The following is a 27158-nucleotide window of genomic DNA, read 5'->3' as shown; positions in this document are numbered from 1 at the left end:
TGTCTACAGTTTTGTTTTACCAATGGACAACGTGCTATGTTGTTTGTTTGAACTTAGTCGTTTTTCCTTCTTAACCTAGATTACTAATTAATCAGTAACAAATCTGCTGTTTTCTTAAATATTTGAGATAAAGCCTGATTTTGAAAACCTCTAAAATTTCAATCAGATATATTACATTTTCCTGGGTTTTTATTCATTCAATGTCTAATTTGTCAAAAGTTGACTGAATTACATTAGCAAATGAATACTATGCAACTACTTTTTGAATTAAAAAAGCTGCAGCATCCAAATTAATCAAGTTCAATTGTTAGCGTATACACTGATGTTGAATATGATGAGCAGTGTGATAACATGTAGAGGTGTACATTCCTAACAGTAGGATTCCAGAAGAGAAACAAATCCTAAGAAAAAAAGTCAAGTGTCTGCAAAACCTTCAAGACAAAGAAAGGATATCTTAAATGTCCAGTAAAGTTTTGTTGAGTTGCGACAGAATCTCAACTCAGAAACTTCAAATCCATTATTTGAAAATGAACAATTTGTACTGCTTAACATGAACACTTACAAAAGTTTGGCAAAGTTCTTCTCATACTTGAGTAACAGCAAGATTTTGTTCAGTCTTACCAACCAAACTCAAAATGACAGTGTGCAGAAAAAGAGCTGTGGTAACAATGTGAAGGTTTAAGGGCACTTACTCAGAAGGTCAAGACATTATGGCACACCACCTAACAACACACCTGTACACACATCATCGGCTGCAGAGCAATTGCAGTGAGAACTCAACATCTAGGCACAACACCAAACCTGTCAAATTAGTATCACAACAAACTGTGCAGTTGGGAAAACACAAAGGGGGGGGGGGGGGGGGGGGGGGGGCATTGGGGGAAAAGAAAATGAAAAAAATCAATTTCTTTACGAACAAAACACTAAGATAATTAAGAGACAGACAAACAAACAAACAGAGTGAAACCAATACACAACCCGTATATACGGGTTTGTAAAAAAGAAGCTTTTTAAGCAGACAGACGCCTTCAATAAAGCTTGTTGGTTTAAAGTGAATCCATCTTTGGAAAGCCAGGTTTCAACAAAATGTCACTTTGTGAGTAGGAGGAGAGGTGGTAGGTCCAAAAGTTCTACATTCCCACATTGTCAGGCTAAAACTAAGGGTCGGATACACCATACAACTTTGCTGCATACTGTTGGCGGTGCTTAACTGTGGCACACAACTTTCAGAAGACTCATCTTGAGTCTTTTGCCGCATACTTACACAATGGAATTTGACAGGTGCAAAAAAGGCATTATGACTTGCATTTTGACTGGTATGAGAATTTTTTTCTAAGCTGTGTGTAATTTTCTGTGTGCAATTTGCAAATAATTGTTTTCTTTTTATTTCTAGGCTGTACATAATTTGCAAATCAACTCTTTTTTCTTTCTTTTTTCTAGGCTGTGTGTCATTTGCAAATCAACCTTTTTTCTAGGCTGTGTAATTTGCAAATCAACTATTTCTAGGCTGTGCGTATTTTCAAATCAATTTTTATTTCTAGGTTGTGTATAATTTGCAAATGAACTTTTATTTCTAGGCTGTGTGTAGTTTGCAAATCAACTTTTATTTCTAGGATGTGTGTAATTTGCAAATCAACTATTTCTAGACTGTGTCATTTGCAAATCAACTTTATTTTCCAGGCTGTGCTAATGTGCAAATGAATTTCCACACTGCCACTTGCCCACAGTAAAGCTGTATGATGTATTTTTGCCCAAAAAGGGTTTTCATCTTTCAGCCCCCAAAATAGTATTCGTTCACAACTGTTCTCCCACAACTCAGTAAGTGAACGAATATGCCTTTACAATGACCTCTAAATTCCTCTTTAACCTTTGCACTCTGTTGCACTTATATACACGCATAATACTTTATACTGTACTCACATTAGCCCACCAGCTGTAAAGTTTGCCTGGAAAAAATCAATAAACTCTTCAGATGCATTACTGTAGACAAAGACTTCTGTCAAATAAAGAACGAATAAAAGTAAATAAAAACCAAAGTCGGCATACAAACACATTGACTGAGAGATATGGAGTTCAAGGCAAATTCAACCACGAAGGTTATATCGCGACAGGGAAAGGGGGGAGATGGGATAGAGCCACTTGTCAATTGTTTCTTGTTCACAAAAGCACTAATCAAAAAATTTGCTCCAGGGGCTTGCAACGTAGTACAATGTATTACTTTACTGGGAGAATTCTTTCTTTATTTGGTGTTTAACGTCGTTTTCAACCTTTCAAGGTTATATCGCGACGGGGAAAGGGGGGAGACAGGATAGAGCCACTTGTTAATTGTTTCTTGTTCACAAAAGCACTAATCAAAAAATTTGCTCCAGGGGCTTGCAACGTAGTACAATGTATTACTTTACTGGGAGAATTCTTTCTTTATTTGGTGTTTAACGTCATTTTCAACCGTTCAAGGTTATATCGCGACGGGGTACCTTACTGGGAGAATGCAAGTTTCCAGTACAAAGGACTTAACATTTCTTACAGGGCGGGGATGTAGCTCAGTCGGTAGCGCGCTGGATTTGTATCCAGTTGGCCGCTGTCAGCGTGAGTTCGTCCCCACGTTCGGCGAGAGATTTATTTCTCAGAGTCAACTTTGTGTGCAGACTCTCCTCGGTGTCCGAACACCCCCGTGTGTACACGCAAGCACAAGACCAAGTACGCACGAAAAAGATCCTGTAATCCATGTCAGAGTTCGGTGGGTTATAGAAACACGAAAATACCCAGCATGCTTCCTCCGAAAACGGCGTATGGCTGCCTAAATGGCGGGGTAAAAAACGGTCATACACGTAAAATTCCACTCGTGCAAAAAAAAACCACGAGTGTACGTGGGAGTTTCAGCCCACGAACGCAGAAGAAGAAGAAGAAGAAGAACATTTCTTACATACTGCTTGACTAAAATCTTTACAAAAATTGACTATATTCTATACAAGAAACACTAAACAAGGGTAAAAGGAGAAACAGAATCCGTTAGTCACCTCTTACGACATGCTGGGGAACATCGGGTAAATTCTTCCCCCTAACCCGCGGGGGGGACGACAAACCGATTACTATCACTATCTGCGCATTTCTTGACCCTATAACATCAAAACAAGGGTCCAAATCATTGTTTGAACACATCCCTAACTATACATGAGTAGAGAGCTGATAAAATTCAACACCTTCACTATGAAAGTTTGCAGTGTTTCCAAAACCAGCAAAAAAAGACAAATGCATCAGCGGCAATATGTTTTAATGCAATTACAGTCAACACAAAGAAAAGAAAATTGGTCTCAAAAAACAATACCAGTCCAATTTTTTTTTTACCTCATAATGTCAAAAAAGCAGAGAACAAATCCACAAAATGTTGTCAGTAGATCAGAAGTAATCAACAGAGTTCAAGGCAGTAAAAACGTAACAGCGTATCAACATACTTGGAAAAAAATCAAGTTCCACAGGGTGCCAAAAAATATCCAGTACTTCACCTTATCCCAGAAATAATGCGGGACTTTATGTTTGCTTGTTCTGCTTTGTGATTGTTTACAGCTTATATGTTTGCTTGTTATGATTTTCCATTCTTTTGGGTGCATTTTTGATTTTCAGAAATAAGTTTTGAACAGAAGAAAGAACAGCTGCCACAGTTTTGACCAAGGGATAGACATCAAATATAAGTGTGCAAAACTCACACAGTTCTGTAATTAAATCCTTCAGAATATTGCACAAAATGCAAGTGTGATCAACATAAAACAACAGTATTACATACATGTATTGTTGTGCCCACAAAAATATCTTTCTTTCTTTATTTGGTGTTTAACGTCGTTTTCAACCACGAAGGTTATATCGCGACGGGGGAAGGGGGGAGATGGGATAGAGCCACTTGTCAATTGTTTTTTGTTCACAAAAGCACTAATCAAAAATTTGCTCCAGTGGCTTGCAACGTAGTACAATATATTACCTTACTGGGAGAATGCAAGTTTCCAGTACAAAGGACTTAACATTTCTTACATACTGCTTGACTAAAATCTTTACAAAAATTGACTATATTCTATACAAGAAACACGTGCACTTAACAAGGGTAAAAGGAGAAACAGAATCCGTTAGTCGCCTCTTTCGACATGCTGGGGAGCATCGGGTAAATTCTTTATCGTCCCAACCAATATGGGACTCCCCCAAACCCGCGGGGGGTCCACAAAAATATATGGTTAAAACAAATGATAAGTGACAATTCACGAAGTTGCGGCACATATAGCATACAGCAATAGTGGACAAAACATCTTGACACATACAAATTATTATTCTAAAGGCAACCATTTGGAGTTTTAACATCACACAAAATGAAACATTTTAATGTAAATAATCGTTTGACAGAACTGTTTGAGCAAATTCAATGAACATTTCTTTTCTTTCCATTGGAAAGAAGAAAAATTTATTATATTGCCAGAAATGTTCATTGCTTATTCATGCACAAAATAATTCCGATTGAAATAGACTTCATCAAAATATCCAATATCTCAAGAAATGGCTTCGGAACAGTATTCTGCACAGAAAAAAAGTTAAATATATTTTCTATTTGGACAATGAAATAGACATTTCCCCATTTTTGCTTCAAGCAATTCAACAATCAACAGTCAAAAAATGATATATCCAAAACAAATCTTTTTTTCTTTTTTTAATTTTTTATATTCAATAGATTAATTTCAACAAAATTGGCATACAGTATAGCTTAATCCACTTGTCAAATTTGTATGGTACTCTGGCTTAAATTTCATGTACACTGCCTCAAAGTATAACATCTCAAATAAAGACATCATGCAGAAGAATCACCTATTATCTCTTGGCTATGATTTCTGGTAAAATAGTAACACTTCTATGTCTGTGTAAAAAAATAAAAAAAATAAAATGGATACATGAAGTGAAACAATGAGTAAGAAAAGAGATGATTGAATGAATAAAAGTTAACAACAACAATACACAGATTATAAGCAAATCCTCAGCTGCAAAACTTGAATACAACCCTTTGATTCTAATTGTCTGCAAAGATATTTGTAATTAAAAAAAAAAACCACAAACAAAAGAACTGACATAATATTTTTACAGACGCATCCAGTTCCCTTTGGCTACTTATATCTTATTTTCCCAAATTGCCATAGAAACCATCAATCTTTTTCATGATGGGAACAACATTCACTGCACCGTGACATGTGTACAAAAGTTACAAAAAAATAAAAAATAAATTAAAAATTACAAACATAAATAAAGAAAATATTAAATTTATTTTTATTTTTTTCAAATGAGATATGAAAAGAAAGAAAAAAACATTTGGGTTATAGGCGAAATAATTTCTAAGTATTCCCATAAAAGCTCTTTAATTGATTTTCAACCTCTTATAACATACCAATTTTTACAACTGTTCTTAAATTATGCCAGTGATGATGAGTATTACCAAAAAATCTCTATTCTAATGTGCACTGCACTAAATAAAATCATGTGATAGTCAGGTAAACCTTGTGCGCATAATCAGAGGTGAAAAACCATCAACTGTAGTGCAGAAAAGAGAATAATCACCACTTCCTTTCATCAATTTGGCATCAGACCGGGTGAAATACATTGTTTCTCATTTGTATCAAATAATTTAGATATTTATAATTTTCTGTTTCTCCATCCATATTAGCTGACATACACATGCATGTAAAGTTCGCAAAGCATCTGAATGCACTCAGATATAAACATGAAATACATAAATATGTGAATTGATATCACAGATTAACATAAACAACAACCCCCAAAATGAGACACTGATTGAAAAGTACTCCATCAAAAACACTTCATATTTACCATGAGACATCACTAACAATACAACTACCAAAATACACATTCCTAATTAGACACGCACCATCAAAACAATTTTGAAACATCAATAAAACTAAACCAAACCAAACATATACAACCACTTAACCACTACAAATATTAGATCCAAAATGGCATAAAACAACATTCAAACAATAAATAGTTTTAAACTTTACACAAGTCAAAATGTGCAAAGTCAATACACAACACACAAGACATTATTTGAGAATGTTGTTTTCAGATCAGGTTATAACAATGTTTGATGTCAACAGTAGTACAAAAGAGTCACGCTTAAAAACTTTTCAAACATTGAAATGAGCAATAAAATGTACACGACAAATTTATAAGTTACAATCAAATAAATAGCTGTACAAAGGCAGGAGTTGAAACAACAGATAAGAACAAATCTGAAAAGAAAACACAAAGCTTTCTTCAAGAGACAGACAGATCACTGAACACAAGGTGACAGCAGAAGCAAAGGGGAGCAACTGAGCAAACGTGAAGGGCAGCAATTTCGTTGAAATAAAGGGGTCACAAAAACAGAATTTATTGTGCAGCAAATGCATGTTCCAATATTGAAATTTACTTTCAGCACTTCAAACCATAAAGGGAGTCATAAGCAAAAATGTCAATAAAACATAAACAAATAAGTAATTGCACAACTTGAAAGTATATTACTTTAAATTACTTTGTATGAATGCGATACAGGATACATTTATCAAATATCAAATCGGCATATACGAACTAACTTTGTTCACAATAAAGCAATATAATCTTTTAACAAATTCAGACACTTCAATAAAACTGAAGCTCACAACTGAGCATAAGCATTTTCAGAAGAATGCTAACACAGAGGTAGAGTCACAAACAAAGGCTAACTTACAGCTGAAGCAATATGAATAAATAATACAACAAACATGCAGGGTTGTTGGCACAAACAGCTAATCAGCACTGACTAGAAACAACACTGGAACACCACCCAACTCTCAGAAAAAAGAGACACTAAAACAAACTCCAATGACCGACAACCCGTAATATTTTAGTAGCGAGAATGAAAACTTTTGGCAGGCACTTAAAAAAGGAAAAATGACAAGCAATGAATCTAAGATGCAACTGATCAATCGTTTGATTGAGGGAACAATTAATAAATCAGTTAACTAATTCATTACCTGATGAAACCATCAATTAATCCATCGATCAAACAGTTAATTCATGAATGAATCAGCCAATTGATTAATAAGTTTCAAAGATATCATGATCAATCAATCAATCATGTACACACACAAATATTTAATGAAAATCAGGGATCTACTCTGATCAGCGTTGATGTTGGCTAAGCAAGCTATCAAGCACAACAAGTGTCATTACCGTCATTATTACATACACACAACAGCATGCAGGGAAAGGAGGTTGGGGGGGGGGGGGGGGGGGGGGGGGGGGGGGGGGGGGGGAGGGGGGGGGGGAGGGTCAACTTAGAAAAAAAAAATTTTAAAAAAGGAAAAAAATGTCATCTTCCTCTTGTGCAGGTTGCAAATTATCAACAAATTACCATTAAAAAAAAGGGGAGAGGTTGATAACAGGTTAGGGATGGGGGCTGAAAATAACATGAGCAGATGCCATATAGGTCTTTCCTATGGCATAATACGTAGCTTACATTATGTCATTGACAACAAAATCCTCAAAAATTCATATGTGTAAATGTTATTGTTCTTTACAAATCATTTTTATTTTACTTAAGTACTTACACATACAATGCTTAAAACTGTTTGTCGGCATTCAGAAAATACTATTTAAAATTGTGTTTCAGATAACCTTATATCCAAACAAAAACACTTTAAACTGCATTCAATCATTTTCAAGCTCAATGGTTTGAACTCATCAATATCCTTGTTTTTATTCAAGTCCCTACAGAAATCTTTCCTTTGTTCATATTGGAAAATATTTAAATATTTTCCTGCAAAAAAAGAAAATCCAACATGTTTAAATTTTTTTTTTAAAAGAACAAAAACCAAACGGCACCGGGAGTCCATTTGCAAATTGTCCTTGAACTAATATCATCTTCTTGCAAAAAGATGAGAGTTAAAAAAACAGAAACAATGAAAAGAAAGCATAACAGTGACAGAAAGTCTTCCAGCAAGGAATGAACACAGAGTGACAACCTATTCTCAGCAAAACGTGAATGAAATAATAGACTTCTGTTCCCAGCAACAGCACACCATTAGAATGCAGTGAGCTCCCCCCCACGCTTTGTACAGTACATGCTGTTTTCAATTCAATTTCTCTCTGCCCCCGGGTAAGGTCGTCTCAAGTACACAAAGGCGGAAAAGTCAATATTTGTGATGGGAAAAGAAAGCTGACAGATGTTCACCAAATCAGCACGTGCAGCAGGTGGAAAGAAGATGCAAAGCGCACAGTTAATTATATGGGTGGGGCTATGCAAGGTGCTTTTTTTCTCCCCCACCCTTTCAGAGTTCCCTATCCTGTCATTGAGAGGGTCATACCATCCTGAACTCAGGTCAAAATGAGTTCGGCTCATTCTATAACTGGCGATAGCTGTTGAGCGATCATGATCAGAATGAGGGTCATACATGATCTGACGCCATTCTTGATTCATGCAGGGGTTTTTGAAATAAATAAAATGATCGATGCACAAAACTGTATGAATCCAGTTTTCTAACAAGAAAAGGCCAGCATAAGTGTTTTAGCAGTGAAAATGTTAAAAAGTAAATTTTAATTAAGGGGCTTATTGTCCGTCAAGTCTTAATTGCCTATATTGGACATGAATTGGTTTATACGATTCGAGTTTTACGCCCTCACGGCTTTTTGATGTTTGCGTGTTTAGGTGGTATCAGCCATCTGCACTTATGGTAGAATGACCAAGATCTTTAACGTGCCATTGTGGTGACACGGGGGTGGGAGATGGATACCGTCTCTGGGTCTGCACATAAAGTTGACCCGTGTCCGTCCCGGCCCGGATTCGAACCAGCGACCTCTCCATCACAAGTCCAGTGCTCTACCACCTGAGCTACCCTGAAAATGTTACCTCTGAAGCGCATTATTTGTAAGGAAAATGTGTTTCCACCCACAATCAGCCGGTCTCGCTGGTACCCCCCCCCCCCCCCCCCCCCACATCCTCTTTGTCCCCCATCTATTCTATAATTTCAAGGCATTTAAGCCTTTTCTGTAAAACTAAAACTACTGTGTGATCTCCGCAGGACTGCTGTAAGAAAAAACCCACCCACCAAATCAATAATGGTTAAGCACGTGCTTAATTGAAAAATTGTCACATGCTTTGTACCCGCATTAAAATGTCAAACTAACTGAAGACACAGGCACTCACCACAATGCAAATTCAAGCTATTTTTGAAGCTTCAAACTTGTCAACAGTCACAGAGCTCTCTTTTAGAAAACCATTAAAAACGTTGCTCATGAATGGAACAGGGATTCAAAAATAAATGCACACTTGTCAACTTGGAAACCACAGGTAGAATCGGCCAATTCAAAAGTTAGCAAGAGCGTTACAATAAAACACTGCAGCCAATACCCTGTCACGGACAGCTTTCCCAGATCACAGGTGTCGATTAAATTTAAATCTACAAAAGCCATTAGGAGAATGTGAGACGAGGTATGGTTTAAAAATAATTCTACAGGTGTCTCAGCCCCTGAGCTATAAATAGCTCAGCACCCACGGCAGACCGTGAACCTCTGCCAAGCTGCTGAGACAGGAGGAACCACTGCATCACTGTGCCTCATATCAATGGTCATGGAACTTGTCAAGGATATCGTGCTCTGAGGTCTGTAAGCTGAAACTATAGTATGTACCCTGTACACAAAACGTACAGTATTATGACTTCTGCTCCGTCGTGATATAACCTTCGTGGTTGAAAATGACGTTAAACACCAAATAAAGAAAGAAAAAATGACTTCTGCTGTCACTGACATAAACACAGAGGAAAGTAGTTTCGGACACAAGCGCCTCCCCAAAAGTAGGGCTGGTCATTTGTCAAATCAAAATAGCTGTGTCAAAAAGCTAAATCCTGAGTCTCACAGTCTGACACTGATTTGTGGTGGAAGCTAGTGGATACAAAAGATAGCTCAACTGCCAGATAGATGTGGTGTTACAACTAGCATCTCTCACGCATGAAGTCCAGGGTGTGATTCCCACTAAAGGCATATATATATACAAATTCCCAGTATTTTGAAGCGCTCTCAAGTTCACCCAGCTAACAATAGATGCCTGACTCAACATAGTGTTGGGGAAGGCGAAAGCATAGAGGGAGAGGAGATTGGCACTTAAAAGGTTGCTCAATGCAAGTTGAGATCTATAACATACCCCCCCCCCCCCCCCCCCCCAAGACCAATACGTAATGGGACAACCTTTACTTTGATTGACCTTCCCGACATGAATGGTCTCCAATCCTAAGACAAAGATTAGATACAAGTATGCAGGTTATGCTTTATGGCCTAACACAGTACACTGCCAAAATGGTCAGCCTATCAGACACACAATTGATCTTATAGCTCGTGTCAGGAAGAATGATCCCTTAGCTCTCAGTTACCTAAGCATGCTCTGTCTGATTCCTTGGTATGTGCCTCATCTTGACAGGCACGACATACACAAAAACACCCACATCACTGCCTATTTTAAGAATACAACTTCCAGTTTTGAACAAAGAGTTTATCTGACCAGTGTCGATGATAATGTTTTTTTACGGGTGTTAGACGAGACACACAGGTGTATGCATGTTTAGGTGTAATCTAAACCACCTGCGCTAATGGTCTTTTGCGTGACACGGAGGTGGGACATGGATACCGTCTCTGAGTCTGCAGATAATTAAAGACTCAGAGACCCCTATTGTATCTGTTACAGAAGAAGCATGTACGATACAGAGCCGAACAGCTACAGTTTACAAAGCGCTGCCCAGATATCAATTATAACCCCCTTCCCAAAGTCAGCATGTTTATACAAGTACATGGAAATATATAAACCCGCGGTAACTACACAATCGAAGAAGAAGCTGTGATTTGTCAGTACGTGCTAAGTCATCAAACAATCTTTGAAGCAAGCAGACATCTTAAAAATATTTTTTAAACATAAATGCATTGGACAAGTAAATCAATAGTTGTAAATCACTGTGATAAAAAAAGCTGTTCATTGCACATACCCATAGTAACAAAGGTTGACGACTTGAGTTATGATTGCTCGTGCCCGTTGAAAACATGATTCAAATCAACTCCATAACCTCTTAAAACATAATTTAAAAAAATCAACTCAGACTTATAGCTTGAGATTGCGGCACTTCAAAAACTGTTTTAACATCACTGTATTTTTTTTTTAAAACATGAAGTAAAATACATGTTCGGAACAATGTAAATGTAAATGCATGTAAATGCACTTTTGAGTTATACGTCGGAACTCTTCATTAAATTGTGTACGGTTACAAACAGAACACATAACAACAGAACAAAAAGAAAATTTGACAGATTTTGTCTCAGGGCTCGAAATTCCAACACTTTGAACATCATCAAGAGCCACAACAGCAACAGGAGTGTGTGTGTGCGATGCAGGGATGGGGTGGGGTGAGGATTTTGAGGGGGGGGGGGGGGGGTGGGGGGAGGAGGTAATGGTGGTGGTTATGGATCTGGAGACACAAACAGCACAAGCATTTTGTTTTGGAAATGACACTTCATTTACCTGTTCAGTACTCCAAAAACATAATCTGCCACAAATGAATGCTTATACTTGATCTTGTAAAAAAAAAAAAAAGATGTATAATAAAGCAGAATAAAAACAGAGAAGATATGCGCAAGTTAGTACTCAATGCAACCAGCACGTCTGATGAATAGTGATATCAGTAGTAACTCTTGACATTTTCTGTCCAACCAACGGTCCCTAAACACACTCTTTATACGTCTTACAACGCATGATAAATATTAATCTCAGTACAACTCACCGTCTCTTCTGTCCAACCTCATCCCCCAACCCCCACTACACGGGGCCCCCAAAAAGGCGGAGGCAGAGACTGTCAGTTGTACAACAAGAAGCTCTCTCTCAGAGAACTGCTGCCGTTGGGATGGGCAAAATTGAAGGAGGACTCCGCCGAGAAAGGCGACGAGGGGGGCGACTTGCTCTGCACCTTATGCTGCAGTTTGCGGAGCAGCTCGGAGGCCGAGGTGTTGAGCGCGAACCCTTGCGGGAAGAGGCTGAGGGCAGGGTCGAAGGGCGACGGGGAGGCACCGGACATGAGGTAAGGCTGGAACCAGGGGAAGTCACTGCCGCCCCCGGCTTGCTTGTGGAGGCCGAAGCCCAAGGCACTGATGGAGGAGGGCGAGGAGGGGAGGGGGAGAGGGGTCTGGGAGCTTTCCGTTTTGCTGCTGCTGCTGCCGGCGCCAGCCTGTGGGGGAAGTGAGGAGGAGGAGGGAGAGGACGAGAAACTGTCGGAACTGATGCTGGAAGCCACCAGCGACATCTTGCTCGTCTGAGTGGCTGAGGTGGAGGATGTCGTGGAGGTCGTTGATGGGGGACTGTTAGGCTCTGAGGTTGTTGTGGTGGCGGCGGTGGTGGTGGCAGTCCCCGAAGAAGAGCCTCCACCTTCTCTGGGTTTCTTCTGCCTCAGTAGATGCCGTTCCTTGACCTTGTACTCCAGTGTGGAGTGGGGCACGCCAAAGTAAGACCCCGCCCTGTGAACGCTCATCTCCCCGCGTTGCACAGCCCGCACCGCCTCGATCAGCAGCTGACTGTTGTACTTCCTGTACTGGCCCCTCTTCGGTCGTGTCTTCTTCTCCTTCCCCGACACGTCCCCGTGGCTCTTGGAGCTGCCGCGTGCTGAATGGCCGCTGATGGACCTCCCCTCCTTGTGCTTACGATAATCTGAGAATCGGCTCTTGGAGCCTTCGCTGCCGTTTTTTGATGACTGAACTTCTTGATCGTCGCAGGGTTCGCGCTTGATGCGTTTGGCAGGGTGGGTGGGCTGGGAGATCTCGGGACGGCAGGAGCGGAAGGCAGACTTGCCCAGGTCAAGAGGAAAGGGGTCTACTAGTGGGTAGGACTGTCCAAACAGATCACCGGCACTGGAGAACAAAGGGGGAGTGTCCATCTCGTGGAACCTCATCTTCTCTGAGATGGACTTGACGATGATGTCTTTGAGGGTCTCCCCAATGCGACTTGTCTCATACACTTTTCCAAACGGCCGCAAATCCTCCTCCATGATGGCGTCCTGGTCTTCTCTGTGCTGCTGCCGGTGGTGGTCGTTGGCTGGTTTGTAGGACGGAATACGCAGGTCTTCAAACGAAGACGGCACGGGCAGGGCCAGGCAGGACGGCGAGAACGAAGGCAGGTAGGGCAGGAAATGGGGGAGGGTGTCCACGGAGATGGCCATGCTCTTTCTGTCTCCCAGCGCGGGAGAGCTCCCCTGGCTGCTCCCCATCTCCACCTCCATCCTCTCTGACTCGGCGTGACTTTGACCCTTGCCGAGCTCCATGCGGAATCGCTGTTCCACCAGGCGGCGGATGAGAGCCGTGAGAAGGGGCAGCTTGAGGTCGCTGATGTGAGCCGGTTTGATCTGTTGCTCGGGGTCCCCGTTCAGGTTGTGCATGCGGCGAATGTGTTCCAGGCGCAAAGCAAACTCGTCGCACATGGCTGCTCGGCTCAGCTCCGGCTCCTCCTTGATCATGGAGGCGTGGGAGAAGGTGAGGGGGGACATGTACGGGAAGACACCGGCCTGCATCAGCTCAGCCATCTTCATCCCTCGGGTCACTACCGCAGCCATCATTTCATCCCCAGAGTTGGATTCCTCGGGGTCTAGGAACGCCGGCACTCTGTCCATGTCGGACCCGCTGCGGAAAATCTTGTTTCTGAGCGTGGAGCGGGGGATTCCGTAGAGGGAAGAGGCACGACGCGTTCCCAGCTTTCCTCCACGAATGTCTGCCACCGCCGCCTCCAGGTCTTCTTCTGTGTAGCCACGCTTCGTCCCTGTGGGGGTCTGGTGCTCGCCTTTTCGACTTCGTCTGCACAGAGAAGGTGGCCCACGTGCTGTTAGTGCATTTGAAGTGTAATATGTTCATGACCATATGATATTGTACGCTGTAGTAATGAGTTTAATTAGTTTTGAATAACAATGTCAACAGACCTGCTGTGCTTTGAGGTACAATTGACCAAACGTTCAGAATTGTATGACTGTCAAATGTTACACCAACCTAGTCATTTACTTGTTTAATTCACAATAACATAACGCAAAAGTGAATTGTTCGTTGATATTTCTTCTTCTTCTTCTGCGTTCGTGGGCTGAAACTCCCACGTACACTCGTGTTTTTTGCACGAGTGGAATTTTTACGTGTATGACCTTTTTTTTCCCGCCATTTAGGCAGCCATACGCCGTTTTCGGAGGAGTTCGTTGATATTAAGATTATGGGTGCATTCTTGTGGAATGTTTCCGAGAGAAACTTATTTTAATCCTGAAATGTATTGTACTGCATCTTTCTCTTCCTCTGTTCAGTTTATCTGCTTGTCCCGTTCTCCCTCCCTCCATGTCTCTTTCTCTTTTCACGTTAACCCCCCTCCCCCCTACCAATACAACAAATATTGACTTAATGTAATGAAACTGAGTTAAGACCATGCTGACAGTAAAACAATTGCTGGCCAGTCCAAATTCCTCCCTCAAGCTATACTCATGCTCCTCCAAAACCCACAAACAAATATTGACTGCACATGACGAGACTGCTAAGACGATGCTGACAGTCAAATAAATGCTGGCCAGTCCAAACTCCTCCCTTGAGCTATACTCATGTTCCTCCAAACCCACCTTTCCCCACATTCTCGCCCACATAGCTAGCTCGACCACCACCTCATGTGCAATAGACCTTTTCGGCATCTGAGCAGCTCTTGCGAGACACGCTCTTTGACATGCATTGAAAGTCGCGAGAACTACAATTAGCAGCCTATGCAGCTCTCGCGAGATAGCCGACCAAACTTCTTTGCTGTGCTTTGAAATTTGCGGGAGCTTGGACTACCGATATGGTCAATATTTCACCCCCCCCGCAAGGAAGACAAACATGTATTTAGTGTATCACTGACCCCCGTAACTGTGGAATCTTGAGCTCTATGGCGAGCGCCTTGTGTGCTGAGTGACCCACATGGTCAGCGTCGTCGATGTCCGCAGTGATGTGGTGGCAGTGGTTGTTGCTGGTGGTGGTGGTGCTGGTGGACACTTGAACTGCTGGTGCCGCTACTGCTGCGTTGCTCGTGTAGCTGGACTTTGACCCCAGCTCCGCCAGCAGCTCACGACCTAGGCCATGCGTGTAGTACTTGATGTGGAAAGGCAGCAAGTCTTGCAAAGACCGCACATCTGTGGATAAATGGAAACGAATATTAATAAAGGTTGGTTGGTTGGTTGTTGAAGTTTCTTGAATCCAAAAACAAAGAGACTGCCAACGTTCCAAAATTCAGAATCCAAAAACAAAGAGACTGCCAACGTTCCAAAATTCAGAATCAAAAACCAAAGAGACTGCCAACGTTCCAAAATTCAGAATCAAAAACCAAAGAGACTGCCAACGTTCCAAAATTCAGAATCAAAAACTAAAGAGACTGCCAACGTTCCAAAATTCAGAATCCAAAAACAAAGAGACTGCCAACGTTCCAAAATTCAGAATCCAAAAACAAAGAGACTGCCAACGTTCCAAAATTCAGAATCAAAAACTAAAGAGACTGCCAACGTTCCAAAATTCAGAATCCAAAAACAAAGAGACTGCCAACGTTCCAAAATTCAGAATCCAAAAACAAAGAGACTGCCAACGTTCCAAAATTCAGAATAAAAAAACAAAGAGACTGCCAACGTTCCAAAATTCAGAATAACAAAAACAAGCAAGGTAAGTTATCGGAACGTGTGTTGGTGACAAAACATTATGATACAGTCACTGATCTTTGATTGCAGTTTCTAGTTTCTCTAGAACCCAGGGGTTCAGATAAGACCAGTTCAACATCGATTTTATTATTGTTATTGATAAAGGATGCAGCGGTGCAAAAGCGAGTCATGGTAATCAAAAGTTGACATCTTGATGATGAAGAAAGAAACTGTTTACACAAAGGCACCTGTGGCACAAGTTTTTCTACACACAAGTGTCTGAGCATGACACGTATACAGTGGAAAACACCCAAACATCTTATACATCAGGTCTTAAACTCCCTGATTTTCTCAGATTTGTGGATGCCAAAAAAAAGATGGAGTTAAATTTACGGGTGTAATGAACAAAGAAGCTAAAAAAAAGTAAGGTTTCGTCTATGCTTTCGTCACGTTTACCAAACAAGGCACAAAAGAAGCCGAAGGTGACCTGTATGCTTAGGTGTCTTGTCATCAGAGTTTTCTTGCAATGCAGGTACGACTGCAGTATGTTTATTTTCCCCTGGTTATGGGAAGAGATGTGTGAGGAAAGTGGAACCACCTTTTAAGTGGTGGTGTAGTAAGACATGGGGGACTCTGTGGTGGAATAGTAAGACATGGAGGACTCTGTGGTGGAATAGTAAGACATGGAGGACTCTGTGGTGGTATAGTAAGACATGGGGGACTCTCTGGTGGTATAGTAAGACATAGGGGACTCTGTGGTGGTATAGTAAGACATGGGGGACTCTGTGGCGGTGTAGTAAGATATGGGGGACTCTGTGGTGGTGTAGTAAGACATGGGGGACTCTGTGGCGGTGTAGTAAGACATGGAGGACTCTGTGGTGGTATAGTAAGACATGGGGGACTCTGTGGTGGTATAGTAAGACATGGGGGACTCTGTGGTGGTATAGTAAGACATGGGGGACTCTGTGGTGGTATAGTAAGACATGGGGGACTCTGGTGGTATAGTAAGACATGGGGGACTCTGTGGTGGTATAGTAAGACATGGGGGACTCTGTGGTGGTATAGTAAGACATGGGGGACTCTGTGGTGGTATAGTAAGACATGGGGGACTCTGTGGTGGTATAGTAAGACATGGGGGACTCTGTGGTGGTATAGTAAGACATGGGGGACTCTGTGGTGGTATAGTAAGACATGGGGGACTCTGTGGTGGTATAGTAAGACATGGGGGACTCTGTGGTGGTGTAGTAAGACATGGGGGACTCTGTGGTGGTATAGTAAGACATGGGGGACTCTGTGGTGGTGTAGTAAGACATGGGGGACTCTGTGGTGGAATAGTAAGACATGGGGTACTCTGTGGTGGTACAGTAAGACATGGGGGACTCTGTGGTGGTGTAGTAAGACATGGGGAACTCTGTGGTGGTATAGTAAGACATGGGGGACTCTGGTGGTATAGTAAGACATGGGGGACTCTGTGGTGGTATAGTAAGACATGGGGGACTCTGTGGTGGTATAGTAAGACATGGGGGACTCTGTGGTGGTATAGTAAGACATGGGGGACTCTGTGGTGGTGTAGTAAGACATGGGGGACTCTGTGGTGGTGTAGTAAGACATGGGGGACTCTGTGGTGGTATAGTAAGACATGGGGGACTCTGTGGTGGTATAGTAAGACATGGGGGACTCTGTGGTCTATACTGCAACAGCTTGCCTGCAAGGGAATGTCTCAAAGATGAAAGTCAGATTTTATGTAGGAAGGGAACACGATGATGGTAAACACAAGCAACTGCACTGAAGTTAAAAAATCAGCTGTTATGTAATCAAGTCAGCGAAGAAAAAAAGTGTATTTCATTAAAAAAAAAAAAAGGTTTGAGACCGAGTAATTTTGGACCCCTCTTAAAAAAAAGTGTGTGTGTGCACGTACGTGTGCATGTGTGTGTTTGTGTGTCCGTGTCTGCTCATGTATGTAAGTATGTATATGAGCAAGTATGTGGCATGTGTGTGTGTTTTTTTGACTGTGTGTGTGTGTGTGTGTGTATTTTTGACTGTGTGTGTGTGTGTGTGTGTGTGTGTGTGTGTGTGTGCCATGTGTGTGTGTGTGTGTGTGTGTGTGTGTGTGTGAGTGTGTGTATTTTTGACAGGGTGTGTGTGTGTGTGTGTGTGTGTGTGTATTTTTGACTGTGCGTGTGTGTGTGCCATGTGTGTGTGGTGTGTGTGTGTGTGTGTGTTTGTGTGTGTGTGTGTGTTTGTGTGTGTGTGTGTTTGTGTGTGCGTGTGTGTGTGTGTGTTTGTGTATTTGTGTGTGTGTGTGTGTGTGTGTGCGTGTGTGTGTGTGTGTGTCAGTGTGTGTGTGTGTGTGTGAGCGTGTGTGTTTGTGTGTGTGTGTGTGTTCGTGTGTGTGTGTGTGTGTTTGTGTGTGTGTGTGTGTGTGTGCATTTTTGACAGCATGTGTGTGTGTGTGCGGAGGAGAGAGGTGGGGTGGTAATCACTCACAGGAACTGTCGGCATCCAGTCTGCCATGCTTGGCTTCTTGCAGCACATCCTCAAGGTGATCCTGCATATACAAAACACTACAATACAAAACAATACAATACGATACCGTGCGGCACAACACAAGAGATCTTACTACACAAAACAATCAAATACAGTGTATTACAATCCTATACAGTTATTACAACACACACACACACAATACAATACAAAACAATACAGTAACAAAACAATATAACACATCCCAGAACAATACGGAGCAATAAATTACCATTTTTCAATAAGTTCCAATACAAACTTTGAGGAGAAAAACGACTAACAACTTTCAGCCATTTTCCACACAACATGGTTCATAAGGCCAAACAAAAATAGGTGTGGTTACGGTAACATAGCCAAATAAAATAGGGTAGGAAGGTAGGCAATCACTTTTTTTTTAAACTTTTTTTTCTAATGTGTACAAATTAAACCTACTTGACAGGGAAATAAGTGTGCGACTCGAGCGCTTTCGCTTTCATTGCGTTTTCTGCACTCGTTTTCTTGTTTTTTGTGTGTTTTTTTGACAAATGTAATAAAAAGTTATAGGGTCGGCCCCTAAAAATAGGGTAGGTCGGGTTACCGTAACCACACCTATTTTTTTTTAGGCCTAACCAACGACCTTTCATCCAACAATAACCCATATACATACATATCATCCACGTTTCAAAATGTTCCAAGATCAATCTTCATCTACATTGAAGGCAAATACAATCACTATGCATACAAATCCCAGTTAAATCACTTATCATGCAAACGAAAGTATACGTAGAGGTTACATGCCGAGTCTCAGTGATTATTAAAAATAATGGTCGAAGTTAGCGGATCATGAAAAATGCGAGCTTCAGCGAGCTTTTTCATGACCGCGAACTGAGACCATTATTTTTAATAATCACTGAGACGAGGTGTGTAACCTCTTTATTCCTCCTTTCTTCAGTTATTCAAAGAAAACAGGAGTTTTTGTGCGAAAGTTTGATCGAATCCGAATCACTCAACCAGTCAACCTGCGCAGGCGATCGACTAATGCGCGGTTGTATAGTTCCGTGCAAATCATTCCATTCTGTTTACACTTCTTGTCAGTTTCCCTGTTTTGGACTAAAATCAAGTACACAGATATGCTGTTATTCTGTTGTGGCGGTAAAGGCAGATATTGTGTGTTCTTTTTATGTTTTAGTATCGCTTAAAGATAATGTTCTTTCGTCAAATGGGACTAGCAGACGAACATTTGCACCCATGTTCCAACGTTAATTACTGTATGAAGTTCAGTTTTCTGGGGAAAATAGTGTATGAAACCGCTTTATGTTGTTTAAATTGATGAGATGTGTGCATTTGGTTGCGTGTGATCTGTTTATAAAATGAAATATTGTTAAAAACTGACCGTCGGATTGCAGTCAGTGTTGTCGAAGAAACTGCGTTAAAAGAAGGGGAACTACTCTTGTCGCTAGAGTATGAGTTACTTGCCTTGGGAATTTGCTTGTGGTGTACACGGCAGATCTAGATTCAGAAAACAACCGAACTCATGGATTTTATATGGAGATTCATGTGTTCAGGCCTGTAGTTGTTAATTTAAATGCGGTATGTTTGTATTGTTTGCTCCAGAAATGTATACTTCGTACGTTAGAGCGTTCGGAACTTTTCAGTCGCAAAAGTAGTACCGAAACAGAACAGCTTCTCAACCCATTGCACTATCGAGGATTCAGGCTGTTGCTGGCTCGTTATTTGTTTGGTTGCTGGGTCATTATCGAAAAATAACTAGCTCTACAAGTTTACAGAGGTAAAGAAGCAGAGGGGGGAATAAACAAAAATACTGTCATACTTATGTATAATCCCCATCAAACAATGTTTTAATTAAATCCCCTCAATGCATATCAATCATTAATGGCCACCGTAAACCCAAAGTGAGAGAAGAACTCCACGAACGAAAAAGAACAACTATTGATCCATAAATGCTTACAAAGCAGCCACAAGTTCACACAAAAGGAAGGACCAATCATTATTGAAAGGACAAACGGAACAATCATTTTACACACCATCGGCTACTCGCATAGGAAAACACTCCACTCACAGGGGCGGACGAGGGGGGGGGGGGGGGGTTCTGGGGTTTCCGGACCCGCCCCCCCCCCCCCCCCCCCAGCCAAAAAATAAACATATTTTTTTGTGTATTTTTGGGTTGAGTTTCAATTTTTGGGGTATTAATCAGTGACAAAGTCTGCTGCCTGAAACTGGTAATGATCATCCTCAGAATGCACCAGATTGCACCATTTTGAATCCTTTTTTTTCTCAAAAATTTCTGGGGGGGCAAGCCCCCGGACCCCCCTAGCAAGCTAGGCGCTTCGCGCGTCGGCTAGGCGCTTCGCGCCTTCACACCCATATCTTCACAATATACTTTTGGACCACCCCCCCCCCCCCCATAAAATGAACTGATCTGCCCCTGATCCTACATGCACCGGCTGAACGTACATCTATTGATTCCATTAATACACACTCTGGCACACTGCATGGAAGAATGCTGACACAGTTTGTCAGTGCCTGCAGATACATGGATTCCTCATACTAACACCGCCATGAAAGTTACATCAAATAATAAGACAACATGCGCGGCTCTATTTCGCACGAACAGTACGAAAGTAGGCTACACCATTGCGAACTCACTGTCAAGCCCGTACATTGACGAAAGATTGATCGATTTCTGAAAAGAAATATTCTAGTGACGGCGACAAATCGTGATCTCCCCCCCCCCCCCTTCACAGTTCATTCTCGCTCTTGTCACGAGACCAAAGGTCGGTCATGTCGCATGATTGAGGTATGCGGAGATAAACGTTAAACACGTGCAAACCGTCCGCATGACAATGGTCGCGAACAAACACACTAATAACAGAAGACAAAGCATCCTTTTTCTATCAAGACAAAGGCAAAAAACGCACTTCCTTTAAAGCTCCACCCCCAAACACACACACACACACACACACACACCCACACCCACACCTTTACCTTCTTCAACATGAGTACCGATGCACCCTAGCTGCACACCAACGCGGGAAGTTTATGACTATTACTACGGTAAACACACTCCTTTAACACACACACACACACCTGCAAGATGAGCTGAACTAGAAGAAGAGTTTGTCTCAATTAACACATATGTCATTTAGCGAGTTGGCGGCGGCAAATCTGCGATCAATAAACGTATCTGACGCTCGGCTCAGGCGTACGTTTCTTATGCCTAGGCGGCGAACCCGAGAGGCAAATTTATTATTCTAACAATTAAAGCGACCATGGTGATCTTTACAATGCCCGGTTCAAGTGTCGGCAAGTTCAAAAAGAAGAAAAACAATAGCTAGCGAAGATGTGGAGGGATCTAAATAGGGCGAAGTTTTGCAGGCTATGAAAATAAAAGGGTTTGAGACTGACAAAGGCGTTTTTGTGTGTGCAAAAGTGTGTGTGTGTGTGTGTGTCAGTGTTACTCAATGACGGTGGGAGGGTCGGATGTAAGAAAGCACTTTTGTATGTTTACTCCGTTACCTCCGAAACTGTCTCTCTCTTTGTGGTGTTTTTCTCTATTTCGTTTTGTGTGTGGGGGTTGTCTCTTTGGTGTTAATCGTCCTATATTATCAATGACAGTTCACAGAAAAAGAGAAATGGCAAAGGGAAAAACTGAACTGGGTTATCATTATGGTTTAATTACATCGTTTGTAGAATGTAAAGTTGCAGGGACACATCAACAGACAGAAAGACACTGGGACACATCAACAGACAGGAAGACACATGAACAGATAGGAAGACACTTGGTCTGAGTTGGACACATCAACAGACAGGAAGACACATGAACAGATAGGAAGACACTTGGTCTGAGTTGGACACATCAACAGACAGGAAGACACTTGGTCTGAGTTGGACACATCAACAGACAGGAAGACACATCAACAGATAGGAAGACACTTGGTCTGAGTTGGACACATCAACAGACAGGAAGACACATGAACAGATAGGATGACACTTGGTCTGAGTTGGACACATCAACAGACAGGAAGACACAACAACAGACAGGAAGACACTGGGACACATGGAACAGGCACTGACCAAAGAATTGTTGAGCGGACCCTCGCAGTAGAAACAACTGTCGTCAGCCTCCCAGTCTTCCTTTTCCTCCTCAGTTTCTAGACCTGCAGGTAAGGACAGAAAATAATCAAGTGACCCCAGAGTACCAGGGATACAGTCCCCATTCTTCAATGGACAATCAACTAAACAGACAAACAACCACAAGAGCGGAACCTAAGTATAGCCGGGCTATAAATAGCCGGCGGCTACAATCCCAGTTATCCCATGACATTATTCGTTACAATCCCAGTTATCCCATGACATTATTCGTTACAATCACAGTTATCCCATGACATTATTCGTTACAATCACAGTTATCCCATGACATTATTCGTTACAATCACAGTTATCCCATGACATTATTCGTTACAATCTCAAATATCCCATGACATTATTCGTTACAATCCCAGTTATCCCATGACATTATTCGTTACAATCACAGTTATCCCATGACATTATTCGTTACAATCACAGTTATCCCATGACATTATTCGTTACAATCACAGTTATCCCATGACATTATTCGTTACAATCTCAAATATCCCATGACATTATTCGTTACAATCCCAGTTATCCCATGACATTATTCGTTACAATCACAGTTATCCCATGACATTATTCGTTACAATCACAGTTATCCCATGACATTATTCGTTACAATCACAGTTATCCCATGACATTATTCGTTACAATCACAGTTATCCCATGACATTATTCGTTACAATCACAGTTATCCCATGACATTATTCGTTACAATCACAGTTATCCCATGACATTATTCGTTACAATGGAACCTCCCTTTTAAGACCTGGAAAAGTCTGAGAAAATCGGATCTAAAACAGGAGGGAGTCTTAAAATGGACGGGTTTTTAATTTTTTTTACAGAGTTTATGAACAGAAAGTCTGAGAAAACAAGGTCTTAAAAATGTTGGGGTCTAAAAAGAGGGGTTCCACGGTATTTAATTTGCGTGTTTGGCCAAAATATGACACTACATTGGGGTGTGCACGTTAAAGATCCCACGATTGACAAAAGGGTCTTTCCTGGCAAAATTGTACAGGCATAGATAAAAAATGTCCACCAAAATACCCGTGTGACTTGGAATAATAGGCCGTGAAAAGTAGGATATGCGCCGAAATGGGTGCGATCTGCTGGCCGATGTGAATGCGTGATGTATTGTGTAAAAAAAGTCCATCTCACACGGCATAAATAAATCCCTGCGCCTTGAGTCCGAGTTCAGGGCCGGACTACCGGGGGGGTTATGGGGGTTGCGCAACCCCCCCCCCCCCCCCTAGCCTAAACATGTATCTCACTTATTAAATTTTTTTTATTATTGTTTATTTTATGCCGTTTCATGCAAGGAGCGACCATTTTCCTATCTCAAAATATGACCTACCCATCAGCTTCAGGGGGCGAAGCCCCCTGACCCCCACAAGGGGCTCTGCCCCTTGACCCCGCCAGGGGGAACATCCCCCTGGACCACCACTGGCAACCCACCCCACCCCTCCTCTTCGCCTAGTCCGGCCCTGGAGTTGTACTGGAAACTTGCATTCTCCCAGTAAGGTCATATATTGTACTACGTTGCAAGCCCCTGGAGCAATTTTTTGATTAGTGCTTTTGTGAACAAGAAACAATTAACAAGTGGCTCTATCCCTTTCCCCGTCGCGATATAACCTTGAACGGTTGAAAACGACGTTAAACACCAAATAAAGATGAGTCCGAGTCTGGAGATACGCGCGCGATATAAGACTTCATATAATATCTTGCACAGATCGAGACATCCATTGTGCTCCGACAGCGCTCATGGTCGAGGTGATCAATGACTGTTGAGATATGTGTCGAGTTCGTATTTTGGTCAAAAATACAAATTACATGTATGTATTGATCAAATTTAATTATAATGTTTGTATGTATTTCTTAACTTTTGAACGCTCACACACGTGCTTGCACTCTTTCGTAGCCTCTGCCAGGCGCCTCAACATGAGTATTAGTCGGTATTTAGACGTTACATGGCTATATTGTTGTTGTTGTTGTTGTTGTTGTTGTTGTTGTTGTTGTTGTTGTTGTTGTTGTTGTTGTTGTTGTTGTTCTTGCTGTTGTTGATTTTGTCATCAAAATGGGAAAATCATATGTGTACTATGAGGGCCCCAAGGGGGGGGGGGGGGGGGGGGGGGTATCATCACGATCACGGGAAGGGAAATTTTAGCTTTCACGATCACAGTTACCTTGATTTTTGTTTTCACGATCACAAACACCTTGACGAATAGAGGATCATAGAGTGATACAGCTGTAAAAAGTGTACGTTGAAAATAAAATGCTTTGCAATAATGCTCATCACGATCACGAAAACAAATGACGATCACGATCACGAGACTTGATTTTTTTGTCATCACGGATCACGGGCAAAGTCCCATCACGATCCCAGAAATGGAAATTTCGGCAATCACGGTCACAGAAAGGTCAAAAAACGCCGATCACGATTTTAAACCCTTTGGGGCCCTCTCCTATCCTTGTTAATTGATCCCCCCGCAAAAGAAGCAACCGTTCTGCGTCTTGAGAGGATAAATCACGTCTTAATGCTCTTCGGGTTGCAAGCCACATGAAACTAAAAAATTGTTTTTAAAAAGCACGGTCAAAGTCATGTGTTTCTGATTTTGTCCTTGATAACTGATAATGTAAGTAATAACGATAATGGCGGTTTCATATTATTTCACACATTAAATGGCGCCTTCGAGCAATTTAACTCGTTGCTTGTGATGCACGTATACAAAAGGCATTCTGCGATCGATTTACTTCTGACCTATTTCATTTAACAGAGAGAGAGAGGGAGAGAGAGAGAGAGAGAGAGAGAGAGAGAGAGAGAGAGAGAGAGAGAGGGGGGGAGGGAGAGAGAGAGAGAGAGAGAGAGAGAGAAAGCGAGAGAAAGAGAAAGAGAGAGAGAGAGACAGTCAGACAGACAGACAGACAGACAGACAGACAGAGGACAAATCAACCATGAAAGGGAGAGACAGAGAATGAAAGAGACGGAAAGAAAGTGTGTACAAGGCATCAGCGGTGTAGTTTCTAATATCAAGGACGACTTGCATTTCTAACTGGTCCCATTTTGAGAAATAAAGACCTTAGCGAATCAGAATGCAGACAGACGAACTTACATCGACACAACGGATGAAAAAAATAATTGGGGAGACTCCAAAACAATTTTAAATTATGGTAACGTTCAGACATGTTATACTTGTACCATAACACAGAAGCAAAACAAATAAGATGCTTACTTGTGTAAGGATTCGCAAGCTGTTTCGAGTTCTCTTTGTCGGAATAGTTGGCTGCTATCTGCTCGTACGCTGAAAGAAGATATCAAACGCATGGATTGTTAGGCACGACTTGAAAAAAATACCCAGCACACTACTACCAAATACATCAATAATGATAACACGCTCTTGTACAGAGTTGTTCAGCACCAAATAGCAGTCCCTAGGCGCTTGAAAATAATTAAAATGAATTGGACATTGAAGGCAAAGTCCTTCCATGTGTAAACAATTCAGCTCACCCTGTCAGATCTGGCAAGGTTTTGGCGATTCATGCGCTTAGACACGTTTTCAAAAAATCAACATTCTCTCTGCTTCCTAGACAGAATCGGAATTCTTTTATGAACTCATTTCTAAAATGCCACGCAAGGCTCTTTGAAGTGATTAATTCATTAAAAAAATTTCACACTCTGCATAGAAAGTAGGCCCGCTGTTTTTTTCTGTTTTTGTTGTGTTTTTGTGTGTAGTTTTTAGTTTTGTGTCTCAGCGGAGCGATGGTATTATTTCATGTAAAAGCTTGCATGGGCAGATCTGACATAGTACTTTATGTGCAGACCCACAGACGGAAGCTATCCTTAGCGGAGCGATGGTATTATTTCATGTAAAAGCTTGCATGGGCAGATCTGAGATAGTACTTTATGTGCAGACCCACAGACGGAAGCTATCCTTAGCGGATTATGACTTTATTCAGTTATTCTGCAGAAATGCTGAAAGAAAATGCTGGAGAAAAACCGTTCTTTTCTGCAGCATCTCTCTGTCTCTGTCTCTGTCTCTGTCTCTGTCTCTCTCTCTCTCTCTCTCTCTCTCTCTCTCTCTCTCTCTCTCTCTCTCTCTCTCTCTCTCTCTCTCCTTCCCTTTTGTTTAACAGATTGACGTAGATGTCAATTGCCGAATTATTTTTAGCCAAATAAAAAAGAAATTAAATGAAAATTTAAAAAAATGTCAACGCTGCACACAAAAAGGACCAAGGCTGCAGCATTTTGACACGTGTCCAAATGGAACAAGGCTCTGACACCATAATGTAAAAGTTTGAATAGATAATTATGTGGTGTTGTAGCTTACATACTCGCTCTCACGGAAAGGGATGTAGCTTTAAGAAGTGGCAGAGATACGTACTCATGCAAAAACATTAATTTCCTGCTGTTTTTGTTTAACGCAGCTTCACCAAGGTGACCTCCCCTGCGGTGTTTGTTTCAAATACACTTATTTTATTTATCTTCATTCTTCTTTTCTTTTTTTTTTACGAAGAATTGTCGAACGATAAGGCCCACACACAAAAATAGTCTGTTCACGGTAACATAGGCCCCCAAAAAAAGTCCCGTAAGGCGAAATTACTACATTTCGTCAAGCTGTGGAACTCACAGAATGAAACTGAACGCACTGCATTTTTTCACAATGACCGTAGTCCGCCGCTAGTGCAAAAGGCAGTGAAAGTGACGAGCCTGTTCAGCGCGGTAGCTGTTGCGCTGTGCTGCATAGCACGCTTTACTGTACCTCTCTTCGTTTTAACTTTCTGAGCGTGTTTTTAATACAAACA

The 27158-nt window shown here is 41.6% G+C and overlaps 1 protein-coding gene across 1 annotated transcript in view; it reads right to left on the bottom strand.

Annotated features, from left to right (window-relative positions):
• Positions 1-11533: 11533 nt before the first annotated feature.
• LOC138983203 (uncharacterized) overlaps positions 11534-27158 on the bottom strand; it is a 56248-nt gene continuing 40623 nt past the window's right edge. The window contains exons 2-7 of the mRNA XM_070356615.1: positions 25589-25657; positions 22302-22384; positions 18192-18252; positions 16697-17409; positions 14939-15288; positions 11534-13872 (exon numbers count right to left, since the gene is read on the bottom strand). Of these exons, the coding sequence (XP_070212716.1) occupies positions 11892-13872; positions 14939-15288; positions 16697-17409; positions 18192-18252; positions 22302-22384; positions 25589-25657 (3257 nt within the window). The 3' untranslated portion in view covers positions 11534-11891. The remainder of the gene's footprint in view (positions 13873-14938; positions 15289-16696; positions 17410-18191; positions 18253-22301; positions 22385-25588; positions 25658-27158) is intronic.

This window comes from Littorina saxatilis, linkage group LG12 (genome assembly GCF_037325665.1).
Source record: "Littorina saxatilis isolate snail1 linkage group LG12, US_GU_Lsax_2.0, whole genome shotgun sequence".
Classification (NCBI taxonomy): Eukaryota; Metazoa; Mollusca; class Gastropoda; order Littorinimorpha; family Littorinidae; genus Littorina; species Littorina saxatilis.
Note: the sequence above shows the minus strand (reverse complement) of the source record. Positions and strands in the feature narration are given on the sequence as shown.